We start from the raw sequence: 22,536 nt of genomic DNA on the forward strand, positions 1-22,536 counted from the left end.
TACATATTATCTTTTGACTTCTTGCTGTGGAAGACATGATTTAGTATAGTACTCTTGCAATTCCTGTATCCCCAGACAGATACTTATTCCCTTCCGCATGCTCCCAGTAGAGGTAAATCATCATTTTTATCAGGTTAATATCTACTTATATTGATATTATTTATAGCTGCTCCACATAGTAAACTGACTAAAGTAAATGTTTTTTCCTTCTACAACTTTTTGTTTTCCCAGGAGTAGTAATTTATATTTTTGTTTGCTTAGTTTTCTATATACCTGTTAACTATTTCAACCCCAGACTCTTTAACAGAACTATGTAGAGATCTCCTTTCTGCTGCTTCAGACACAGTCAGGTAACTTACTCCTTTCATTTTCCCTTGGAGCTAGCCCTGCTAGAGCTCTGTCATCCTGCTTCTTTCAGGACTGGTTGCGCCCCAGCCCTGCTGCCCAACTCTCATCCTGAAATTCGCGTTTACCATCAGCCTGGGAATTCCCTTCACCTCTCTTCTATAGTAGAGCCTCTGTTTTAAAAATATCGTGTCTTCTTACTTTCTTATCTTGGTGGAGTACATTCAAAATAGCTTCTTGAGAAAAGGAGCGTGGGGAGTTAATTTATGACGCCATGCATGTCTGAAAAGATATTAGTTTCCCTCTCTATTAACTGATAGTTTAGCTGAGGGATAGCATTTTAGGGTGGAAATCATTTTCCTTCAGAACTTTGAAGGTAATGCTCCTTGTAGCTTCCAGTGTTGATGTTGAGTATGTGACTTGTTTTTGTTTCTGGAAAATCTTCTCTTTATTCTTAGTTTTTAAAATTCATGATGATAGTGTGGGCCATTTTTCATTATAGTTTTAGAATTCAGGGGACCCTTTCGGTCTGGAAGCTCATGTCTTTCAGTTCAGGGAATTATTCTGATACTATTTCTTGGAAATTTTCCCTCTTTTTTGTTTCTAGAACTCATATTATTTGTATATTGGATCCCTTGAATTGATCCTGTCATTTTCTTAGTAAAATATTTTCTCTTTGATTTTCCATCTCTATATTTTTTATTTTACCTTCTGGGAAATGTCCTCAAGTTTATCTTTCAGTATTCCAATCAACTTTTAATTATTCCTATCATATTAAGTTATAAGAGCTCCTGGTCTTCTCTCAATATTCGCTTTTAAAATAACTTTGCATTTTTGTTTAATGGATATCATATCTTCTGTTATCTTAGAGTATTGAAGATTTCTGAAGTTTTCTTCTCCTTCCTGTATTGCCTCTTTTTCCTCTGAATTTCTAATTTAATGTTTGATTTGGTCTTTGTCTTCCACGTTAAAGATTTTTCTAAAATGTTTAGATCCTTGGCTATCCATTTTTGTTTACAAAGGAGACATTAAAGCTCCAGTTGAATCTGTCAGTTAATGAATGAGTAAATAAAATATGGTATAGCCATACAATGGAATATTATTCAGCAATAAAAAGCTACAACATGGATGAGTCTTGAGAACATTATGCTAAGTGAAAGAAGCTAGTCACAAAAGATCACATATTGTATGATTCCATTTATATGAAATATTCAGAACAGGCAAATCTATAGAGACAAAAAATAAATTAGTGGCTGCCTAGGACTGGAAGAAGTGGGGGATGACTGGTAAAGGATATAAGTTTTCTTACTGGGCTGCTGAAAATGTTCTAAAATTGACTGTGATGAAGGTTGCATAATTCTGTAAATAATTCTAAAAATTCTAAATAAAATTCTAAAATTTCTGAATCCTGCAACATCTGCAAAAGACATCTTTGGGACTGTTGGAGACATTAGGATACAACTGTGTATTATTGTATTTTGTCAATGTTAAAGTTCTTGAGTGTGGTAATGGTGCTGTGATTATGTAGGAGAGTGTCCTTGTTCTTAGAAGATACACACTAAAGTATTTAGGGATGAAGTAAATATCATAATAGCTGCAACTTAATTTTGAAAAGTGTTCAGCCTAAAAAAAAAGAAAGTATCTGTGTGGTGTATGTATTGTATTGTAAAGAGATAAAGCAAATGTTGACAATTGTGAATGTCAATTGTCATTCTTTTAACTTTTCCTTAGGTTTGAAAACTTTCAAATAAAACATTGGGAAGAAAAAGTTAATTGCTACCAAATTTGAAACCAAATTTGTGATCCATATTATTGTGAGAATTCAGAATTTCCAAAGACTCTTATTCATTCTTCATTTTAAAAATTTTATTGTTTTTCCAATTATAAACATAATGCTTAATGAGATTTTGTAAAATACAGAAAATAATATTTAAATTTGACATTTAAAAAAAATGGAATGAGAGCACAGAGCATATGGCCAAGTATTTTTGACTAGCGAGTTTTATTATCAGTAACTATTAATATAAATTAAAGTCAAATATCAGTAACTGTAAGTCTTTTCTCTCAGGCCGCTCAGTTTCTCCAGACATGAATCTCCTACTCTTCTGCCCAGAAGGTATCAGCCCCACAGCCTATATTCTGGTAGCTGAGTGGGAGAGAAGGTGCTGGTAGTCTCATCATTTAATATGTAGATTTTCCCATAATCCCCATAATCCCCCTTTTTCCTGTTGACACTTTGCCCCCAACTTCTGCCATGCCTGGTATTACTAGGTCCAGATCGTCTGTGATTTAGCCACTATATGACTTAAACTTGTCAAAACCCAAACTCTGTACACCGAGTAAAACAAAGCAGAAATATGAGTTTATTGCAACAGTTTTGACCTGCAAGCTGGGAAACTCAAGGCCATGGGAGCAATGAGTTTCAAGTTGCTCACGGACTAAAGGGTTTTCATTGGGTAAATGTGGAAGATTTTTGGCTTTTTCAGCTGATTGTTTGCCTAGTGGTCTTCTTCCTTATTTGGATCAGGATAGCTGAGACAGGGGAATAAGGAAGTCCAAAGATGGCATGAACAGACTCAGTGTTGGGAGTTTGACTGACATCCTCTGCTGATTTCTGAGGAGAGCTGTAAATTCCTGCAAGTTATGTTAAATAAAGTTTCATTTTCTTTAATGTGCCTGCATTGGCCACCTCCATTTTGTCTCTGACATAAGTGACTCCATTTTAGTTTTGGTTCTACAAACTTTTACTCTTTTGGGTCAGGGAAGGAGTAATTGCCTGTCCCTATGCTGTAAGAGAGGAGATCTGGGGTTGTAAGTGTTATTTACAGAGACTGTCACCTGATCCTCCTGTTTTCACCCCTGCTTGTATCATTGCTTTTATAGATACCTGGTGCCTCGCATTCTTTATACTTTGCCATTCTTTGTGGCTCAGATTAATTTGATTTTTGGATTTTTTGCTTACTACCCACTACAGGCCTAGGTTTCAACCTTCTCTTGTTTGCTTAGTTTGTTACCATTTGTTTGTTCATCCTTCTAAAACACTGTGGTGTTGTTTTTTTTGTTTTTGGACCGCACTGCATGGCATGCAGCAGTCCTAGTTCCCGACCAGGGGGAACCCACGCACCCTGCAGTGGAAGCGCAGTCTTAACCACCAGACCGCCAGGGAAGTCCCCCAAAACATTGTTAATGGAAAGAGTTAGCAATAGTTAGTATCTTAGGATCATTATTATCCTGTGAGAGAGTTCTGGGAATCAAGGTATCTGATTTTGTTTTCTAAAGCTATTTCAGATTTGCTGCGACCCTGAGTAAGTTACTTCTTTGTGCCTTGGTTGGTTCATTCCTTCCTTTCTTTTAATAGTTTTATTGAAATATAATTTACATACAATAAAATGCACCCATTTAAAGTATACAAGTCAGGGACTACCCTGGCGGTCCAGTGGTTAGGACTCCGCCCTTCCACTGCTGGGGGCCCGGGTTTGATCCCTGGTTGGGGAACTAAGATCCTGCAAGCCGTGCAATGCAGCCAAAAAAAAAAAAAGTATACAAGTCAATGGATTTTAGTATATTTACAGAGTTGTGTAACCATCACCATAATCTAGTTTTAGAACATTTTCATCACCCCAAAAGAAACCCCATACCCATTAGCAGTCACTTCCCATCTCACCTCCCCAACACCCCAGCCTTAGGCAACCGCTAATCTACTTTCTGTCTCTATAAATTTGCCTGTTCTGGACATTTCATATAAATGGAATCATGCAGTATGTGGTTTTTTGGATTGGCTTCTTCACTTACCATGTTTTTGTGGTTCACCCATTTTGTAGCCTCTATCGGTACTTCATTTCTTTCTTATTGCTAAATAATGCTTCATTGTATGGGTAGACCACATTTTGTTTATTCGTTTATCAATTGGTAGAGATTTGGGTTGCTTTCATTTTTTTAGCTGTTATGAATAAGCCACTATGAATATCTGTGTATAAGTTTTTATGTGGACATACATTTTCAGTTCTCTTGGGTAAATACCTAGGATGGAATTGCTGAGTCATATGGTAACTTTATGTTTAACTCTTTGAGGAACTGCCCAACTATTTTCCAAAGTAACCGTACCATTTTATAGTCCCAGCGGCAATGTATGAAGGTTCCAATTTTCCATAACCTTACCAACACTTATTATTATTCATCTTTTTTTTTTTTTTTTTTTAAATTTTATAGCTACTTTTATTTTTTTTTATTTATTTATTTTTGGCTGTGCTGGGTCTTCGGTTCATGCGAGGGCTTTCTCTAGTTGCGGCAAGTGGGGGCCACTCTTCGTCGCGGTGCGGGGACCGCTCTTCATCGCGGTGCGCGGGCCTTTCACTATCGCGGCCCCTCCCGTTGCGGGGCACAGGCTCCAGACGCGCAGGCTCAGTAGTTGTGGCACACGGGCCCAGCCGCTCCGTGGCATGTGGGATCCTCCCAGACCAGGGCTCGAACCCGTGTCCCCTGCATTAGCAGGCAGATTCTCAACCACTGCGCCACCAGGGAAGCCCTATTATTCATCTTTTTGATTAGAGCAATCCTAGTAGGTGTGAAGTGGTATTTCGTTGTGGTTTTGATTTGTATTTCCCTAGTGACCAATGATGCTGAGCATCTTTCATGTGCTTATTGGCTATTGGTATATCTTCTTTGGAGAAATGTCTGTTCAGATCCTTTGCTCACATTTTAATTGTGTTGTTCGTCTTTAAATTGTTGAGTTTTAAGAGACGTGTGTGTGTGTGTGTATTCTTTATATATTCTGGATACTAATCCCTTATCAGATATATAATTTATAAATATTTTCTCCCATTTTCTGCAGATTGTCTTTTCACTTACTTGATGGGATCATTTAAAGCACGAAAGCTTTTAATTTTGATGAGGTCCAGTTATCTATTTTTTCTTCTATTTCTCATGCTTTTGGTGTCATATCTAAGAAATCATTGCCTAACCCAAGGTCATGAACATTTACTCCTCTGTTTTCTTTTTTTTTTTTTTATTAAATTTATTTATTTATTTATTTTTGGCTGTGTTGGGTCTTCGTTTCTGTGCGAGGGCTTTCTCTAGTTGTGGCAGGCGGGGGCCACTCTTCATCGCGGTGCGCGGGCCTCTCACTGTCGTGGCCTCTCTTGCTGTGGAGCACAAGCTCCGGACGCGCAGGCTCAGTAGTTGTGGCTCACGGGCCCAGTTGCTCCGCGGCATGTGGGATCTTCCCAGACCAGGGCTTGAACCCGCATCCCCTGCATTGGCAGGCAGATTCTCAACCACTGCGCCACCAGGGAAGCCCCTCTTTTTTTTTTTTAATAAATTTATTTATTTATTTTTGGCTGTGTTGGGTCTTTGTTGCCGTGTGTGGGCTTTTTCTAGTTGTGGCGAGCGGGGGCTACTCTTCATTGTGGTGTGCGGGCTTCTCATTGCAGTGTCTTCTCTTATGCGGAGCACCGACTCTAGGCATGCGGGCTTCAGTAGTTGTGGCACGCGGGCTTCAGTAGTTGTGGCTTGCAGTCTCTAGAGCGCAGGCTCAGTACGGTTAGTTGCTTAGTTGCTCTGCAGCATGTGGTATCTTCTCGGACCAGGGCTCGAACCTGTGTCCCCTGCATTGGCAGGCAGATTCTTAACCACTGTACCACCAGGGAAATCCCTCCTATGTTTTCTTCTAAGAGTCTTATGTTTTGGCTCTTACACTTAGGTTCATAATCCATTTTGAGTTAATTTTTGTGTGTGGTGTGAAGTAGGAGTCCAACTTTATCTTTTTGCATGTGGACATCCAGTTGTTCCAGCACCATTTGTTGAAAAGTGCCTTGGATTCCTTATCATTTGGAAATAATTTGTTAAAAAGCATTCTGAACTCTTCACGTTCAAGCATCCTCTTTTCCTATGGGAGACAACTTGCTGACAGAGATGTAGATGGTTGGGTCTAGGTGGAAAATTTTACCCAAACCTTATTTTTCTATTATTCTATTCCTTTTTTCTGTTATTCTAAAAGCACAAAAAAAAAAATCCATACTAATAGTGTTATTTACCAGGCTTGGTTATTAAAGGTGAATTAAAGGAATTTTAAAGTCCTCACATGCTTTGTTGGGAAGAGCTATTAATTATAGTTTTGACTACTTTTATTTATGACCAGCTTGCCTGTGCCTAGTTGCTTGGGAGAATGACTTACTATTAATAAATACATAAATTCCAGAAGTGGGCCCTTGTGACTTGATTTGAGGTCCATGTTTGAAACTGTTTTCCTTGTTTTACACATTGTATTAATATGTACAGCAGTTTGTTTCTGATCAATAGTCACACAGGCCTCTTAATGAATCTTGGTTTCAGTTTTCTAGATGATGACAGTTTCCAAAGTGAAGTTGTCAGACCTGTGGTAACTACCCTACCTCAAACTTGAGAAAAATCTGTCTAGCAGGTTTGGTAGCAGATAGAAAGAAACTTCACTGATTTATATAGATTAGGAATTTTGAACAGGTAGAGTAGGTCATTATTTAGCTATGTTAGTTAAAAACATAGAGAACATGAGGATTCCTTATACTATTTGATTTGTTTTTGTATCATTTGAATTTTTTTGTAATTAAAAGGTTTTAAGGAGTACATGGTGCCTGGGTTACTGTACATCTTGAATTGGAACCTAAAAGTTGTCTCTGTCTTTGCGATTGATTTTGAAGTTGCTCTCTCTGGTTTGCCTTCCGGATTCCACTGATCTCTGACTTTTCTCTTCAGGTAATTTATGCTGCCAGGGATGCCCAGATTTCAGTGGCTCTCTTTCTCCATCTTCTTGGATACCCTTTCTCTAGGAATTCAACTCTAGAAGAAAATGATGACTTCACTGGCTGGAGAAAAGTCTTGGAGAAATGTCAGGATGTGGTAGATATCCCATTCCGAAGCAAAGGAATTAGCAGATTGGGAGAGGAGGTTAATGGGGAAGCAACAGAATCTCAGCAGAAGCCAAGAAATAAGAAGTCGAAGACCAATGGAATGATGCCAGGCAACCACCAAGGGAGAGACCCCAGAAAACATAAAAGAAAGCCCCTTGGAGTGGGCTATTCTGCCAGGTAACTGAATTGTTCCATGTCTAGTAGAGTCCAAGGCCCAGCCTCCAGCAAAAGGCATGATGCCTTACCTTGGATCTGGGGAGAAAGCTAGTGCGGTAAGGTGGCAGAGGCTCTCCAAGGGTTAATTCTATTTTTCCTTTCCTTCAAGGACATTTGGAGCTATCCTTTGATTTATTTGTATATTTTTTCCTTTTGCCCTTCTTCTACTTTTTTATTTGTGGGCAGTTGGAGTAAAAAGGAGGAGAGCTTAACCTAGCTTTGTCACTGACCTTGATGTGACCTTAGACCTGTACTTTTCCAATTATAAGTGAGGGCGTAATTATTATTCCTTGCTTGCTTCAGGATAGCTGTGAAGGTGACATGAAGTGCCTCATGCTTTTCAGGAGAAATGCATCACCTGATTTCTTGTTCATTTGGTATTTGATTATTTAGAATGGCATCCAGTCCTAAGCCGATGTTATTCTCTAGCCAATGGGAATTTTCCTGTACAGCTTATGCCTCTATTGCAGAAAGATGACTAATAAGTACTTTGGAGTGGAAGTTTGGTCCCTATAGTAAAGTGCCTTTAGGAATTGTGTGATTAAATTGAAGCAACTATTGCACATGAGCCAGAAATAAATCCACGTGGCACCCATTACTTTAGCTTGAAGTTCTTTAATTTTAATTTACTTTGTTAATCCAATGATTACTCTACAGGGAAGTTTTCCTGGTGTTCTGTTCCTGCTTGCTTTCATGATAGAACTATGTAAACACTACCCAACTCACTCCCTAATGTTCCAATCTATAAATATAAAAACTAATATATAAACTGATTCATTTTAATTTCTCTTTCCTAGCCCATTGCAGATGGAGGAATAAACATGATTTCTTGCCGTGTTTTTTTTTTCCAAAAACGTAATGTTTGACCCTAGTGTTGAATAGTTCGGGTCACTCAATCTAGGAAGGCAACTGGTACGTTGATCAATAGTTAGCTCCCAGTTTTAGATTTCTCTCTCCGTTCCCCACAGAAAATCACCCCTCTATGATAACTGCTTTCTCCATGCTCCTGATGGACAGCCCCTCTGCACTTGTGATCGAAGAAAAGCTCAGTGGTACCTGGACAAAGGCATTGGAGGTTTGAGATTCCACTGTCATATTAGATCTATAATTCGGTGCATGCGGGCACTGACCGGAGTGGGCATGAGATAAGGCAGAGGGATGGGATGGATAGAAGGCAGAGAGACCTAGAGACACGTGGGATGGGGCTGTTCAGAACCCAGAAATAGTGATCTCTGCCAGGATACAGCAGAGAACAACTGAGGTGGTGCTTCTTCCTTGGGGGAGAGGTGGGCAGGCATACACTAACACTGCTTCTTTCCTCTAAGAGCTGGTGAGTGAAGAGCCTTTTGTGGTCAAGCTACAGTTTGAACCTGCGGGGAGACCTGAATCCCCGGGGGACTACTACTTGATGGTTAAAGAAAACCTGTGTGTAGTGTGTGGCAAGAAAGACTCATACATTCGGTGAGTGTGGGCTGGGCTGCCCTGTTGTCTGCCTCTGATGGAAATTGCCCTTCAAGCCACACGCAGAGCCCTTGGCGGGCTTGACTGAGTCTGCCGACTTCGGCTGGGAGACTTGTCCCCAGGGGGCATCCCAGTGTCCTCAAGAGCTTCAGCACTCCGCCTGGCCTTGCTGTAGTGGCTCCTACCCTTCCTGAGCCAGTTCTTAGTTTCCGGAACGAAACACTCTTCTCGATAACAGTTTGCCCTGAAGAGAATCATTCCCTTTGCTCATGAAGGAATGGAGACCTTCCTTCCTTAGGAAGCTGCCTTTCTCTCTGTGTCCTTATGATCCTCCCTTGAGTGGCTCACAAGCTTTGTGACCCTTGATATACGGGTATCCAGGTGACCCGAAGGCACAGTCCGGAATAGTCTCAGAAGATTATGCTGTGTCAGGGTCCCCAGGCAGTGAAGGTGAAGTTACCACTGGGCCTGGGTGCCCAGACCCCTGGCTTTCTCCCTGGCTTCTGTGTAGCAACTTGCTTGACTCCTTTCTCCGCTTGCAAAGTGTGACAAATGGTTGTTGCTGCCAAGAGGTTTCCCTGAGAGCTTAGTTCTCCTTAGACAATAATGATGGACTTTGATGAACCAGGGAAACAATTTTAGAGTAAGGGATTCTTCAGGTGAAGGAAATGGGCTTTTACAGGTCACCAGGCTTCCAAAATTTCAGGAGTAGCAGTTACCTGCTGTGTGCTTTGAGAGAGTTGTTTTCCAGATGTTGAAGGCCATTAGAATTTCTTTTCATTTCTCGGATACTTTTCCTTCTGGGAGCACAGCCTTCCCAAAGGTTGTTATTAGCCTCTCCCTGCCCCTGGCCTGCCAGAGGAGTCTGACCACCGGTGGCCTGCACTCACTTCAAGGAGAGGGGAACCCAAGGCCCGTAGGTAGGTGGGCCAAGAGTGGAATAGGTGGTATGGCCTTTAATGTCACCTCTGCTGGGCTGTGGGACCCAAGCTCCTCAGTTGTGTTTAGGCCCAGATCAGAACCCTAGTAGCGTGCCTGCCTGCCTGCCGGCTCCGTGCATGTTCTGTGTCATGTGCTAACGAGCATTGCCTTCTGCGTGGGCTTGTTTAGGAAGAACGTGATTCCGCATGAGTACCGGAAGCACTTTCCCATCGAGATGAAGGACCACAACTCCCACGATGTGCTGCTGCTCTGCACCTCCTGCCACGCCATCTCCAACTACTATGACAACCACTTGAAGCAGCAGCTGGCCAGGGAGTTCCAGGCCCCCACCGGCTCCGAGGAGGGCTTGCGCCTGCTGGAAGATCCTGAGCGCCGGCAGGTGCGTTCTGGGGCCAGGGCCCTGCTCAACGCAGAGGGCCTGCCCGCGCACCGCAAGGAGGAGCTGCTGCAGGCGCTCAGAGAGTTTTATCGCACAGACACGGTCACGGAGGAGATGCTTCAGGAGGCTGCCGGCCTGGAGACCAGGTACGATCCACAGTCCTGCTCAGAGGGGGCTGAGGACTAGTCCGGTGACTTAACCCTGACTACTCGGTGAGAATGCTTGCCAGGGAGGGAGCAGTGGTCGTCCAGGCTCAGTGTGCAGCCTCGTGCTTACCCCATTGAGTCTCTGTGGCTTAAGACGCCACGCGGGTGGGATAGAGCAATCTATTTGCTAATTTACTTTCCACAGGAGACTTGCCTTCTATCCTTGACCCTTCGAGGTCATATACTTATGTCCGGCCATTTTCGTGATTAGCAGGAGAGTTCAGAGGCACTGGAGTTGTACCTTATACATTCTCTGCAGAAGTAAATCCTCAGGTCAGCTCATAAGAGGAAAATAAGAGTCAAAAAATATCCTTCAGTCTCTGGAGTTGCTCGTGAAGTACAATGTGTGTGGTTTTGCATCTCTTCCCTTCTCTAGGTCTGTGGGAATTGAGACAAATGGATTCATGTTTCTTGTCTCACCTGTACTCTGGGGTGTTGGCCTACCGAATGGGATGTTGGCCAGAATTGCTGTTACTATTTAAATTACTTTTTACCTTTTTCCTTCCTTGCTTGCTTTCTCTCTCTTTCCCCGTCAGTACATAGTTGAATTCATATCATTTAATTCAGTGTCCCTAAATGAGAAGCATGTTTTGGTCCTGAGAAATAAATGGGCACATGGCCCAGATGATAAAAACTCTGGGCTACCTGCTATAGTTTTGCTTCCCAACTTGCCACTTCTTTCAATGGTAACAGGGGTTGAAATAATTGAACCGATAAGGTCGCAAATCCTGGTAGCTATGCTGGTTGCCTTAGTGTTTTGTTATGAAAACAAAACAACCCTCCCCCACAAACTTAATTATAGCAAAAAATATTTATTGAACAAATCTTTTATAGATATCCTAATCTATTCCACCAAGTTAATAAACTTTATATAAATTGCCTTAATTATTTCTTATAACAGCCCTATGAGGTAGGAGTTTCTTACTGGTAACTGTTAACATATCCTGTATCTTTAAAATCTTTTAAAATTTTAAAAAATTATTCTTAAATTTTATTCTTAAAACTATTTTCCGGGCTTCCCTGGTGGCACAGTGGTTAAGAATCCGCCTGCCAATGCAGGGGACACGGTTCGAGCCCTGGTCCGGGAAGATCCCACATGCCGCGGAGCAACTAAGCCCGTGCGCCACAACTACTGAGCCTGCGCTCCTAGAGCCCACGAGCCACAACTACTGAGCCCACGAGCCACAACTACTGAAGCCCGTGTGCCTAGAGCCCGTGCTCCGCAACAAGAGAAGCCACCGCAATGAGAAGCCCATGCACTGAAAGGAAGAGTAGCCCCCGCTCGCCGCAACTAGACAAAGCCCCTGCGCAGCAACGAAGACCCAATGCAGCCAAAAAATAAATAAATAAAATGAATAAATTTAAAAAAAAAAAAAAAAAAAATATTTTCCAAGTTTTATATTAGATGCCCCGAGGTTGAAGTTAAGTAACTTGCCAAAGTCATATTACAAATTAATGAGACTGGCTCCTTTAACCAATTCCCAAATGTATTTCCTAGAACAGCTAAACTTTCCCTTTCAGTGACAGACCTTTCTGTGACAGACCTTTCAGTGACAGACAAATTCATCTTGCTGACTTGGATGGAAGGGTGCTGGGCTTGGATATCTAGGACCGAGAAGAACAGCTGTTTGGGGAAAGTTAGGCAAGTTAGTGGGATGCTTGTGAGCTAAATAAGAAAATGCCCTGCAAATACCCAGGGGGCACGAACACTGCTGGTTAGCGAGGATTGAGAGTGGGGTATGGATTGTAGGGAGAGGAACGGAGCCCCGGGCAGGGAGCTTCCTTTATTCATAGGAGCTGACACTACTGTCCACAAGGTATCTTAGTTAGAAAGGAGACAGGGATTCATCTTCTCATTAAACAGCACTAGCTGTGCAACCGAGCAACCACGGTAGAATTTCATCACAACAGAAGCATGTCCTATGGATGTGGTTTGGCATTCTTTGTATAAGAAGGAAGACACCGAAGAAATATTACCACCTTCATTTTACATTCAGGTGTTATACTGTGATGAAAACTGGAACACGCGGGCTGCTTGAACAGCTAATATAGAGACTGAGTATGGTTCAGAATGAGTAACTTAAAAGAAGTAACTGGGGAACCCTGGAGTAAATGAAAGACCAACATTCTTCACCCATCATCAGCCAGACAGTGGGGCCTCTCTAGTGGGGGCTGAGCATTATGCAGTGGCCTTCCCATAAGTATAGATCAGAATCTCCAAATGCCTTCTGCTGGATTGTGTGTTATATGTCCAAACTATTTTTAAAAAGGCAGATATGGGAAAGAGGATGTTTTTATTTTTTATTTATTTATTTATTTTTAAATTTTTATTTATTTTTTTTTAATTTTTAAATATTATATTTCATTTAAAACATTTATTGGAAAAAAGAAAACTGAAGAACTTGCTAAACTTATAATAAAAGTTTCTTCTCAGCAGTATATATAAATTCTTAAAGATCCCAATAAAGTTTAACATTTTTCAAAACCTTTGGAAAGTGGGTCATTATATAAAAAGTGATAAATCACTCTCTAGAAAAGAAAATCCCGGTAAAGTAATTATAGTTGTGGCTATCATAAATCCACAGTGATTATACCTGAATTGAGAACGTCCGTCAGCCTTCTCTTTTCCTATGAATTACCTGAATAGTGTTTGTTTGACTTTGTTATTTCAAAAGGCACTGTTCTTTAAACTCCATCAACTCCTAAAAAATTATGTCAAAATTTCATTTGGGGAGCATGATTTATTTTCATCTTGTTTTTTTTTAACCTCACTTTGTAATTGCCTTTCTTTTTTCTTGACAGGAAAAATAATCACTCATTTTGTATGACACTATCTACTTTCTTCTTAAAGACATTTTCATGTAGCCCTCAGACTTCATGTTCTAATTTGGAACGATTATTTCTATGCCAGCAGTAAAGGAGTCGTTCTGAGATTTATCTTTTCTTTCCAGGGATACATTAGTTCTACCTTAAAACTCATATCCTCTTCTTTCTCAGATTTCTTTTTGGATTTGTATCCTGAATTTATGCTTTTTAATTGTTTATAGTTTTTTTTTAAAGGTGCATGACCAAATAAACTTGCTGAGTCTTTTTGTGCTGGAAAGCACCTAATTTTGCCCACATGCTTGAATGCTAATGTGGTTTCCCTCATACCATTGTTACTCCATTGTTGTTAAACATTAGATTTTGCTCATGAGAAGTCTAGTGTTTGTTTAATACTTGCTCTTATTTTTTTAAAAGAAAGTTTAGAATCTTTCTCTGTGGAGTTCTGAAATGCTCACCAGTCAATACTTATATGTGAGTTGTTTATCTACCTCTCAGAAATTCTTCCAAGTTTTCATTTGTTAATAATCACTTCCTTTTCACTGTCAGTTCTGTTTCTTTTATTATTAATAGTAAGTAATGTGGTCAGTACCCCAATTTGAACTAGCATTTCATATTTGTTCTTTCATTTGGCACTAACTACTTTAGCAAACACAAATATTAGTAAGACCACCTTTATCCATAAGGAAATAAAACATGCAAACAAATAATCACAATATAAGGCTTTTAGGGCACATTTCATTAAATGTCTTGTACACTGATGTGTATAAAATCGATGACTGATTAAAAAAAAAAAAAGAATTGCAGTACAATACGAGGATGTTTTTAAAAGCATCAAAATAACCAACCCTTTAGGAGTCAAGCAACCTCTCCATAAACCCCTGTCGAAGCGTCTTGGCCCATAGCATTTGGAGCCACTGTGATACTGTCCTGAGCTTGTTTCCCTCAGACCCTTGTCCTTTTTTTTTTTTTTTTTAAACATCTTTATTGGAGTATAATTGCTTTACAATGGTGTGTTAGTTTCTGCTTTATAACAAAGTGAATCAGTTATACATATACATATGTTCCCATATCTCTTCCCTCTTGCATCTCCCTCCCTCACACCCTCCCTATCCCACCCCTCTAGGTGGTCACAAAGCACCGAGCTGATCTCCCTGTGCTATGCGGCTGCTTCCCACTAGCTATCTATTTTACATTTGGTAGTGTATATATGTCTGTGCCACTCTCTCACCCTGTCACATCTTACCCCTCCCCCTCCCCATATCCTCAAGTCCATTCTCTAGTAGGTCTCTGTCTTTATTCCCATCTTGCCACTAGGTTCTTCATGACCTTTATTTTCCCTTAGATTCCATATATATGTGTTAGCATACTGTATTTGTTTTTCTCTTTCTGACTTACTTCACTCTGTATGACAGACTCTAACTCTCTATTTACAATAGCCAGGACATGGAAGCAACCTAAGTGCCCATCATTGGATGAATGGATAAAGAAGATGTGGCACATATATACAATGGAATATTACTCAGCCATAAAAAGAAATGAAATGGAGGTATTTGTAGTGAGGTGGATGGAGTTAGACCCTTGTCCTTTGTGTCTTGACAGGATCTCCAATGAAAACTACATTCCTCACGGGCTGAAGGTGGTTCAGCACCACACCCAGGGCGGGCTGCGCTCCCTCATGCAGCTGGAGAGCCGCTGGCGGCAGCACTTCCTGGACTCCATGCAGCCCAAACACCTGCCCCAGCAGTGGTCGGTGGACCACAACCACCAGAAGCTGCTCCGGAAGTACGGCGAGGACCTTCCCATCAAGCTGTCGTGACAGCTGCTTCCCTTCCACGTTGGGACAGCTGGGAAGCTGGAGCCAGGGGTGAAAAGTCACCTCTTCCTGTTTTAATGTCATTGTCAAAGGCTGGTGACACAACTCACAATACTAACCTGTACTGATCCCAGGACGCTTCTGGTGGAGCAAGGTGTTGTTTTCAGGGGGAGCTTATGGTCTTGAATTTTAGTAGGGCAGGGTGAGAGCTCTTTACTCCACCCTCTTATTTTATTTTTCTGGACACATGGGAGCCTTGGCCTTCATTTTACTCTCCCTCTTCTGCTTTCCCTGTACAGGCGACAAATGAAGGGTCCTCCCTGAAGTGTCTTGTCAAGACACTCCGGTTTTTAATGCTTTTCCTCCCTGTCCAGCATGTTGGTTCAAACAGGAGCTGTCAAGTATTTCAAGCCCATCAGGTTAGGAGGGGAAAAAACGTTCTTCTAGAGGTTGTAGAGGAGAAAAGGGGTCGGATTCATATTCCCAGTTCAACTTCATAATTAGAAATTCTTTGGCTTAATGCTCTGCGGTAATTCACCTGGTTGGGATCCAGCCCATCTGGGTTGCTTCGGTTTATTTCACATGCTTGAAAATGCTCCCGTTTACACATTCAGGACCAAAGCAGCAACTTCCTGCCATATGTTTTCACCCTAACGCTGGAGGGAATTCTTTTCTGGAAAGAGGCCTTCAGCCTGGGTGGGGCACAGAGAAGCACAAGAACCATCTCCCAAGAGAACTTGGATAATTTGCTCAGCTTTCCGTTTTGCTGTTTCTTGCAAGCCTCCTGCCCAGACGGCAAGGTTTTTAGCTTAATCCCTTTCTGAGAGGAAGGTTATCTTTTCTCAGAATCAGTATCTGGTCCCTTCAGTGTTCCATCAGGTTTGCAATACTGACCTCTTTTAAGCTCTTAATTCTCTCCCAGAATCATTTGGTTAGGTTGAGAGGATTTCTCCATCTCCCTTCATGCCTGGGACGCCAAGACTAATTAATACGTTTCGATGTTCAAAACGGTGGTGTTTCATCTTTCCAAACGTGAGGCCACCACTTGGAGCACGGAATCCACTTCTTAGTGGTTAGTATTTTTATAAAGTATTAGGAAAACTTTCTTACCTTACAAGATCTTAACAAGCTTAAAAAAGAGCTTTATGGGGCTTCCCTGGTGGCGCAGTGGTTGAGAATCTGCCTGCCAATGCAGGGGACACGGGTTCAAGCCCTGGTCCGGGAAGAGCCCACATGCCGCGGAGCAACTAAGCCCGTGCGCCACAACTACTGAGCCTGCACTCTAGAACCCACGAGCCACAACTACTGAGCCCGCGTGCCACAACTACTGAAGCCCGTGCGCCTAGAGCCCATGCTCTGCAACAAGAGAAGCCACGGTGATGAGAAGCCCGTGCACCGCAACAAAGAGTAGCCCCTGCTTGCCGCAGCTAGAGAAAGCCCATGCGCAGCAACGAAGACCCAACGCAGCCAAAAATAAATTAATTAAATAAATAAATTTATTTAAAAAAAAAAAAAAGCTTTATGGCCAGAATTCAACAAGAGCTCTTTTGTTTCGGAATTGTGCCCGAGTTGGTGATGGTTGCTCTAACACTGATAAATAAAACAGCTTCTAAGCACAAAGTTCATTGACTGTAAATGTAAAACCTTTTTCTTCATAATTTTATAGAATCGGCAAATACTCTTGGGGAAGGAGATCTTTATGCTATAGGTCCCTGCCGTGTGGCAGCCCATGATATGTGTGCAGGTGTCGTCGTGTGCCTCCGCCAACAGCTTTGGCCTGTCGACAGCAGCCCACAGCACATGCACACCCTGCAGTTTGTTCCTCTGCCCTTTCATCCCCACTCATCCTTGAATAGGTGTTTCTGGGATCTAAACTAGAAAGTCTTGAAGACAAATAGTACCAGCTGCTTTGGGGACCGTTTGTTCAACACACTAGGTTATTATGGGGCAGGTTCCTCAGGGGCTGTTACTGCCCACAGCCCGGGGCAGAGAACCGTGGAGACGGATAAGTGGTTGTCGTAGTCAGGCTTGCCACAAGGGGGCGTGGTAGATCTTGCTTTATATTCATTTTTGAGAAGTAAGGGGCTTTGATAACATGGTTTCTAAACATAACTTATGTTTCAGATTGTGTCTCACTTTGAGTCATTTTGACAGCTTTACAAGAAAAATGTCTTCCTCTGAAACAAGAGAGTAGGGCTCTTCCTTTCTCTTTCCCTGTGATCCTCATACTGAGAGGTGAGAACCACGTTAAGAGGTCGTTTAAGGTGCTGTGGTTGCTGTGGAAGGGGGAATGGTTTCTCCAGTAGAGCTCCCTGCAAACCTTAGTAATGTAGAGCCAGCAGCCACGGTAGAGGAAACATCTAGACTGTGGCACCCTCGATTTCTCATCCTTTTCAGAACAGTGACTGTGTAGGTTTGAATCTTTTTGTTTTCTGAGTCAGCCTTGGACGCCTTTCTCTAAGACTGACAATCGCTATCTCTAGTGAGTTATTTTAGGGCGGGCATATTTTAACATAAAATTTTTTTCTGATACAAAAGTAATGTGTATGCTTGTTAGAGACGAATCTAAAGAAAGAATGAAAATCCATCTTCCCTCCATGTAGCACAGAGCTAATCTCTGCTGGTATGTTTATGAATTTCCTTTCAGTATTGAAAAACGCATATAACATGTAAGGTGTTTAAACAGACTTGAGAGTCATATATACAGCTTGGTATACAATTTTCTTCCCTCATTTAACATGGTATCACAAGTAATTTCTCGTGTCTTTAAATCTTGGAAAGTAGATTTGCAGTAACTCTACCTTACCTTATTATCCATTCCCACACTGTTAAATTTTGGTTGTTTCAGATCCTTTGTTAATATCAATGATGTTGTGATGAACTTTTTTGTGTATAAATCTTTGACTGTATCTTTGCTAACTTCTTTAGGTTAGAACCCTAGAAATTGGGTTGCGAGGAGGGGGACTCACATTGCTGGAGTGAGTACAAATTGATATCACCTTTTAGGAATTTCTGTGACGGGAATGCTTCCCTTTGACCCTTTAACTCACGCCCCAGTGCATTTGCTGAGCTTCGTCCCCTGTGAGTAGAGGTGAGTGGACAGTGTCACAGCAAAGGCCTCTCTGAATGTGCCTGACCGTTATGATTGCAGGCTCAGTGTCTTTTCTCTGCTTCCCTTCTGTCTGTCTCCCATCCTTTATTGCCTCATTCCCCCTTGCAGCAGTGTTTTTTGGAAATACTGTTTGTTTTAAAATAAAAATGTAAAAAAATTTAATTAAAAATAAAAAAATTTATTTTAAAATAAAAGCTATAGACTTTTTTTTTTTCCTGATTGACAAGCAATTAGTGATTTGCCATCCTTAAGTGAAGAAGGCACAATATTCAGGGATTTGTTGCCTCTTAAGAGTGCAGCCAGGGGCTTCCCTGGTGGTGCAGTGGTTGGGAGTCTGCCTGCCAGTGCAGGGGACGCGGGTTCGAGCCCTGGTCTGGGAGGATCCCACATGCCGCGGAGCAGCTGGGCCCGTGGGCCACAACTGCTGAGCCTGCGCGTCTGGAGCCTGTGCTCCGCAACAAGAGAGGCCGTGATAGTGAGAGGCCTGCGCGCCGCGATGAAGAGTGGCCCCCGCTTGCCGCAACTGGAGGAAGCCCTCGCACAGAGGCAAAGACCCAACACAGCCAAAATAAATAAATAAATAAATAATAATTAAAGGTGCTAATAATTTAAAAAAAAAAAAAAGAGTGCAGCCATAAGTTCCTTATTCTTATCCATGTCACAGACAGAGATCAGATGACAAAATGTGTCCTGTTGAAATAAAGCCATTTTAATCCCTCATTTTAGACTCTTAGGGACCCAGCAAGCAGAAAGAGCTTTTGCTCAGCTTTGTATTCTAATGTTTTGGGGCCCTAACATTTGACGATAATTTAAATTCTTTGTTACCTTGCCTCTCTTGAGTTTTTCATTCATTCATTTACCTTTTCTTCCTTTTTTTGTTTTTTTTTTCTTCATTGTGTCTCATCCTCTGAGAGGTATCAGAGTTTCTCAGTTTACTAGTTTGCTAATTGTTACATATTTTAAAAGGATCCTCCTTTCTGGTCTCTTGTCTTTTCTGTGGTTTACCTGGTCATTTTTTTAGAGTACTTCATCCCTCAGGAATACAGTGAGAATCAGTTTTTCTTGGATGAAATAAGCTGTAAGAGGGTATAAGAATGATTCTCGTATAGTTAACTCTTGATCTGAGTAATATAAAAATAATACATAATCCTCAGAATACTCTTATTTTGGAATTCAGTTATGCTTTTTAGGTATTCACCAAGTTGCCCCCTCATGCTGGAGCCAAATACCTTCTGTCTTTCCCCAGTCCTGGGACAGTTTTGCATCAGGTGATGGAGCAGGGCTGACATGCAGCCAAATGTTCGTTCCACTTGTTCAAAAGTACCTGTTCCACCTACCCTACCAGGGAGATGTCTTTGCCTGTGGCACCAAGGTCCTTACTTAACTGGCAACATGTTGTTTGGGAAGGTGGGAAGTACATTAGACCATTGTTTCCTTCTAACCAGCTTTGTCTGTGGCCAACTCTGGTTATTGGCAGTCCCTAGACGCTGTGGGTACTGGACCAAATGGGCAATCACGTGGGAGATAACCAAGAGCTGACTTGCTGTGCATAGGAATAGGGAATGTCGAAGGACCTAGTTCACACATCCTGGGCTGTTCCCTCCTCCACGGCAGTGGTACTTGCTGCCTTAAAAGGTCATTCTGTGCTCTGACTGAATGGAGATAGTTAATCTCATACCCTCCAGATTGAACTCAAAGCATTTTCCCTCCTTGCAACTTCCTTGTTTTTAATTCTTGAATTTTTCTCTCTTGCTCGATGGGTAGCCTGTTGCCTTTCTGCCAGCATAAGCTTCAAGAGCTGCTGAGATTACAGTCAGCATTATTATAAGCGTGATGTGTGGTTCAGATATTCCTGAGTTGGAGAGGCTACTTGTATTCTACTCCTGTTTCCCAGAGATCTCCCTTCTCAGGCTGCAACATGCTGGGGCAGAGTTGGGATTCTGACTACTCAGACCACCAGGGTATCTATTAAGTCCTGGATAAGAATCCAAAATTTGAGCTTAGTAAGCTAACAGGGCTGAAAAGAAATAGGAGATTGAGACACAGGTAGTTTTTTTTTTTTTTTAATTTAATTTAATTTTTATTTATTTATTTTTAGTTGCATTGGGTCTTCGTTGCTGCGCGCAGGCTTTCTCTAGTTGCAGCAAGCGGGGGCTACTCTTCGTTGCGGTGAGCGGGCTTCTCAGTGCAGTGGCTTCTCTTGTGGAGCACTGGCTCTAGGCGCACGGGCTTCAGTAGTTGCAGCACGTGGGCTCAATAGTTGTGGCACGTGGGCTCTAGAGCACAGGCTTCAGTAGTTGTGGCGCACAGGCTTAGTTGCTCCGCGGCATGTGGGGTCTTCCCAGACCAGGGCTTGAACCCGTGTCCCCTGCATTGGCAGGTGGATTCTTAACCACTGTGCCACCAGGGAAGTCCCCGACACAGGTAGTTTTAAAGAAGGTACATATATTTGGTTGGTGGGGGTGATGGGAGTATCACCTATGGACTTCGTATTTTGCTTTTTCCTAAACTCAGTTGTATAGTGTGTTGGAGGATCAGAGGAGTGGGTTGGTGACCGGGGTTCTGGTTGTGGTCATCAGCTGTGTGTCTTTGGACCAATCACTTAACTTTTCTGGACTCCTTTCTGTACCTGTAAAATTAGGAGTTTGAATTAGATGTGCTGTAGGGGCCCTACTAGTGTAGCATTCTTTAATACATCCCACCGTTTCTTTTTTTTTTTTTTTTTAATTATTTATTGATTTTTGGCTGCATTGGGTCTTCGTTGCTGCTTGCGGTCTTTCTCTAGTTGCAGAGAGCGGGGGCTACTCTTCGTTGTGGTACACAGGCTTCTCATTGAGGTGGCTTCTCTTGTTGTGGAGCACGGGCTCTAGTTGCGTGGGCTCTAGTAGTTGTGGCCCACGGGCTTAGTTGCTCCGCCGCATGTGGGATCTTCCCGGACCAGGGATCGAACCTGTGTCCCCTGCATTGGCAGGCAGATTCTTAACCACTGCGCCACCAGGGAAGCCCCCCACCTTTTCTTTATGTGGCCCTTTCCCTGGGGTGCTGCGTACCTTCTGCTTCATCGCACACTCTCATCCCACCCCCAGCCCTGGGAATGGAGGCTGTGCGTGAAAGGAAGGGGGCGAGGGAAGCAGGATGACACACGGTGTCCTCCTGGCCTCCTGGCCTCGTTGACTAGGGAGAAGCCTGCTCCCTCCATCTGGAGCTCCACTGGAGGTCAAAATACTCTTCTCACCAGAGTTGTACTGTGTGTGGCCTTAGGGAACTCACATTTCTATTCAGTTCACTATTTAACAGTAAAGAAAGAAGAGAAATCTTTATCTTCACCCACATCGCCAGTGCTGTAAGGCTTAATAAGGGAAAAGCACAGAGTAGAAATGAGGCAACTTTTGCCAAGTGTTGTAAATGGGAGGATGTTGGCGGGGGGTGAGGAGGGGAAGAATGTTTCTCAGTTTAAAGATAGGAGAAATTAAGGCTGTGCCATAGAGAGAGAATTGAATAGAATTGGATACTTGAAAAGGAAAACATTAAACCAGTAAGTTAAAAATATTCCCTTTTTTTATGTTGTCAGGACTGCCTAAGAAAATTTGAGGGGTCCACTGTGTTAACACATTGTTCTCCATCCGTGAGTCCTGAGACAAGATTAACTCCCAGGGAGACTTGAGAAGTCTCTGGGGCCTGCCTCTGTATAACCCTGACCTGCCTGGGACTTTGTCCTGCTTACCTTTGCCTCACCACCAGTGAGACGGGACATGTGCAAAATGTAAAGTTTGTATTTTATAAGCTGCTGAGAGACATTTTTCCCATTTCCTATATATCCATTCCCTGTGACCTGGCAGGAAATACATTTTCCATTCCATCCTTGTGCTTAGTTTCAGTCCCAAAGAGGTATAGTGTATTGGCTTTTCTTTGTGTAGCACAGATTTATTTGTACCAAGTATGCTAAACTTGAGGCTTTTTTCACAATAATCACTTCGATGTAGACATGAGCCCCCATTTTCTACCAAATTGGGGTCATTTTGTTGATGTTCCAGAAAAAATGACCAGATAGCCAAAAGAGAGGCTAAAGTAATATTTCTCTGCCCTCTCCTAGATGGACCCTAACTTTATCTAAAATGTTGACATCTTTTGTTAAATCTCATAGAGCCAACTGGAGCCCCAGTCAGCTGGCTTGGTTCCTTTCTAATCAAGATCTGTATGTTTGGCCCTGGAGGTTTGGTCAGCCTGAGCCGTAGCACACACGGCTCCCTCTGAGTTCTCGGATACAATGAGCAAGACTAAAGTTGGCTCAGAAAAGGGACAGAAGATGACTTGGGGTTAGTTTTTCCTTTTTTAAATGTTATACAAGTGCA

At 42.2% G+C, this 22,536-nt stretch overlaps 1 protein-coding gene across 5 annotated transcripts in view; it reads left to right on the forward strand.

Moving 5' to 3' along the window:
* The window catches only part of EXD2 (exonuclease 3'-5' domain containing 2), a 98,004-nt gene extending 81,710 nt beyond the window's left edge, over positions 1 to 16,294 (forward strand). For 4 of the 5 annotated variants that reach the window (XM_036844404.1, XM_036844408.1, XM_036844405.1 and 1 more), the window contains 5 exons: positions 7,075 to 7,406; positions 8,414 to 8,520; positions 8,771 to 8,906; positions 10,017 to 10,373; positions 14,859 to 16,294. In XM_036844404.1, the coding sequence (XP_036700299.1) occupies positions 7,075 to 7,406; positions 8,414 to 8,520; positions 8,771 to 8,906; positions 10,017 to 10,373; positions 14,859 to 15,075 (1,149 nt within the window). In that variant the 3' untranslated portion in view covers positions 15,076 to 16,294. The remainder of the gene's footprint in view (positions 1 to 7,074; positions 7,407 to 8,413; positions 8,521 to 8,770; positions 8,907 to 10,016; positions 10,374 to 14,858) is intronic. The other variant, XM_036844409.1, reaches the window with a different exon arrangement.
* The last annotated feature ends 6,242 nt before the right edge of the window (positions 16,295 to 22,536 follow it).

The sequence above is a fragment of the Balaenoptera musculus genome, chromosome 2 (assembly GCF_009873245.2).
Source record: "Balaenoptera musculus isolate JJ_BM4_2016_0621 chromosome 2, mBalMus1.pri.v3, whole genome shotgun sequence".
In the NCBI taxonomy this organism is placed as follows: Eukaryota; Metazoa; Chordata; class Mammalia; order Artiodactyla; family Balaenopteridae; genus Balaenoptera; species Balaenoptera musculus.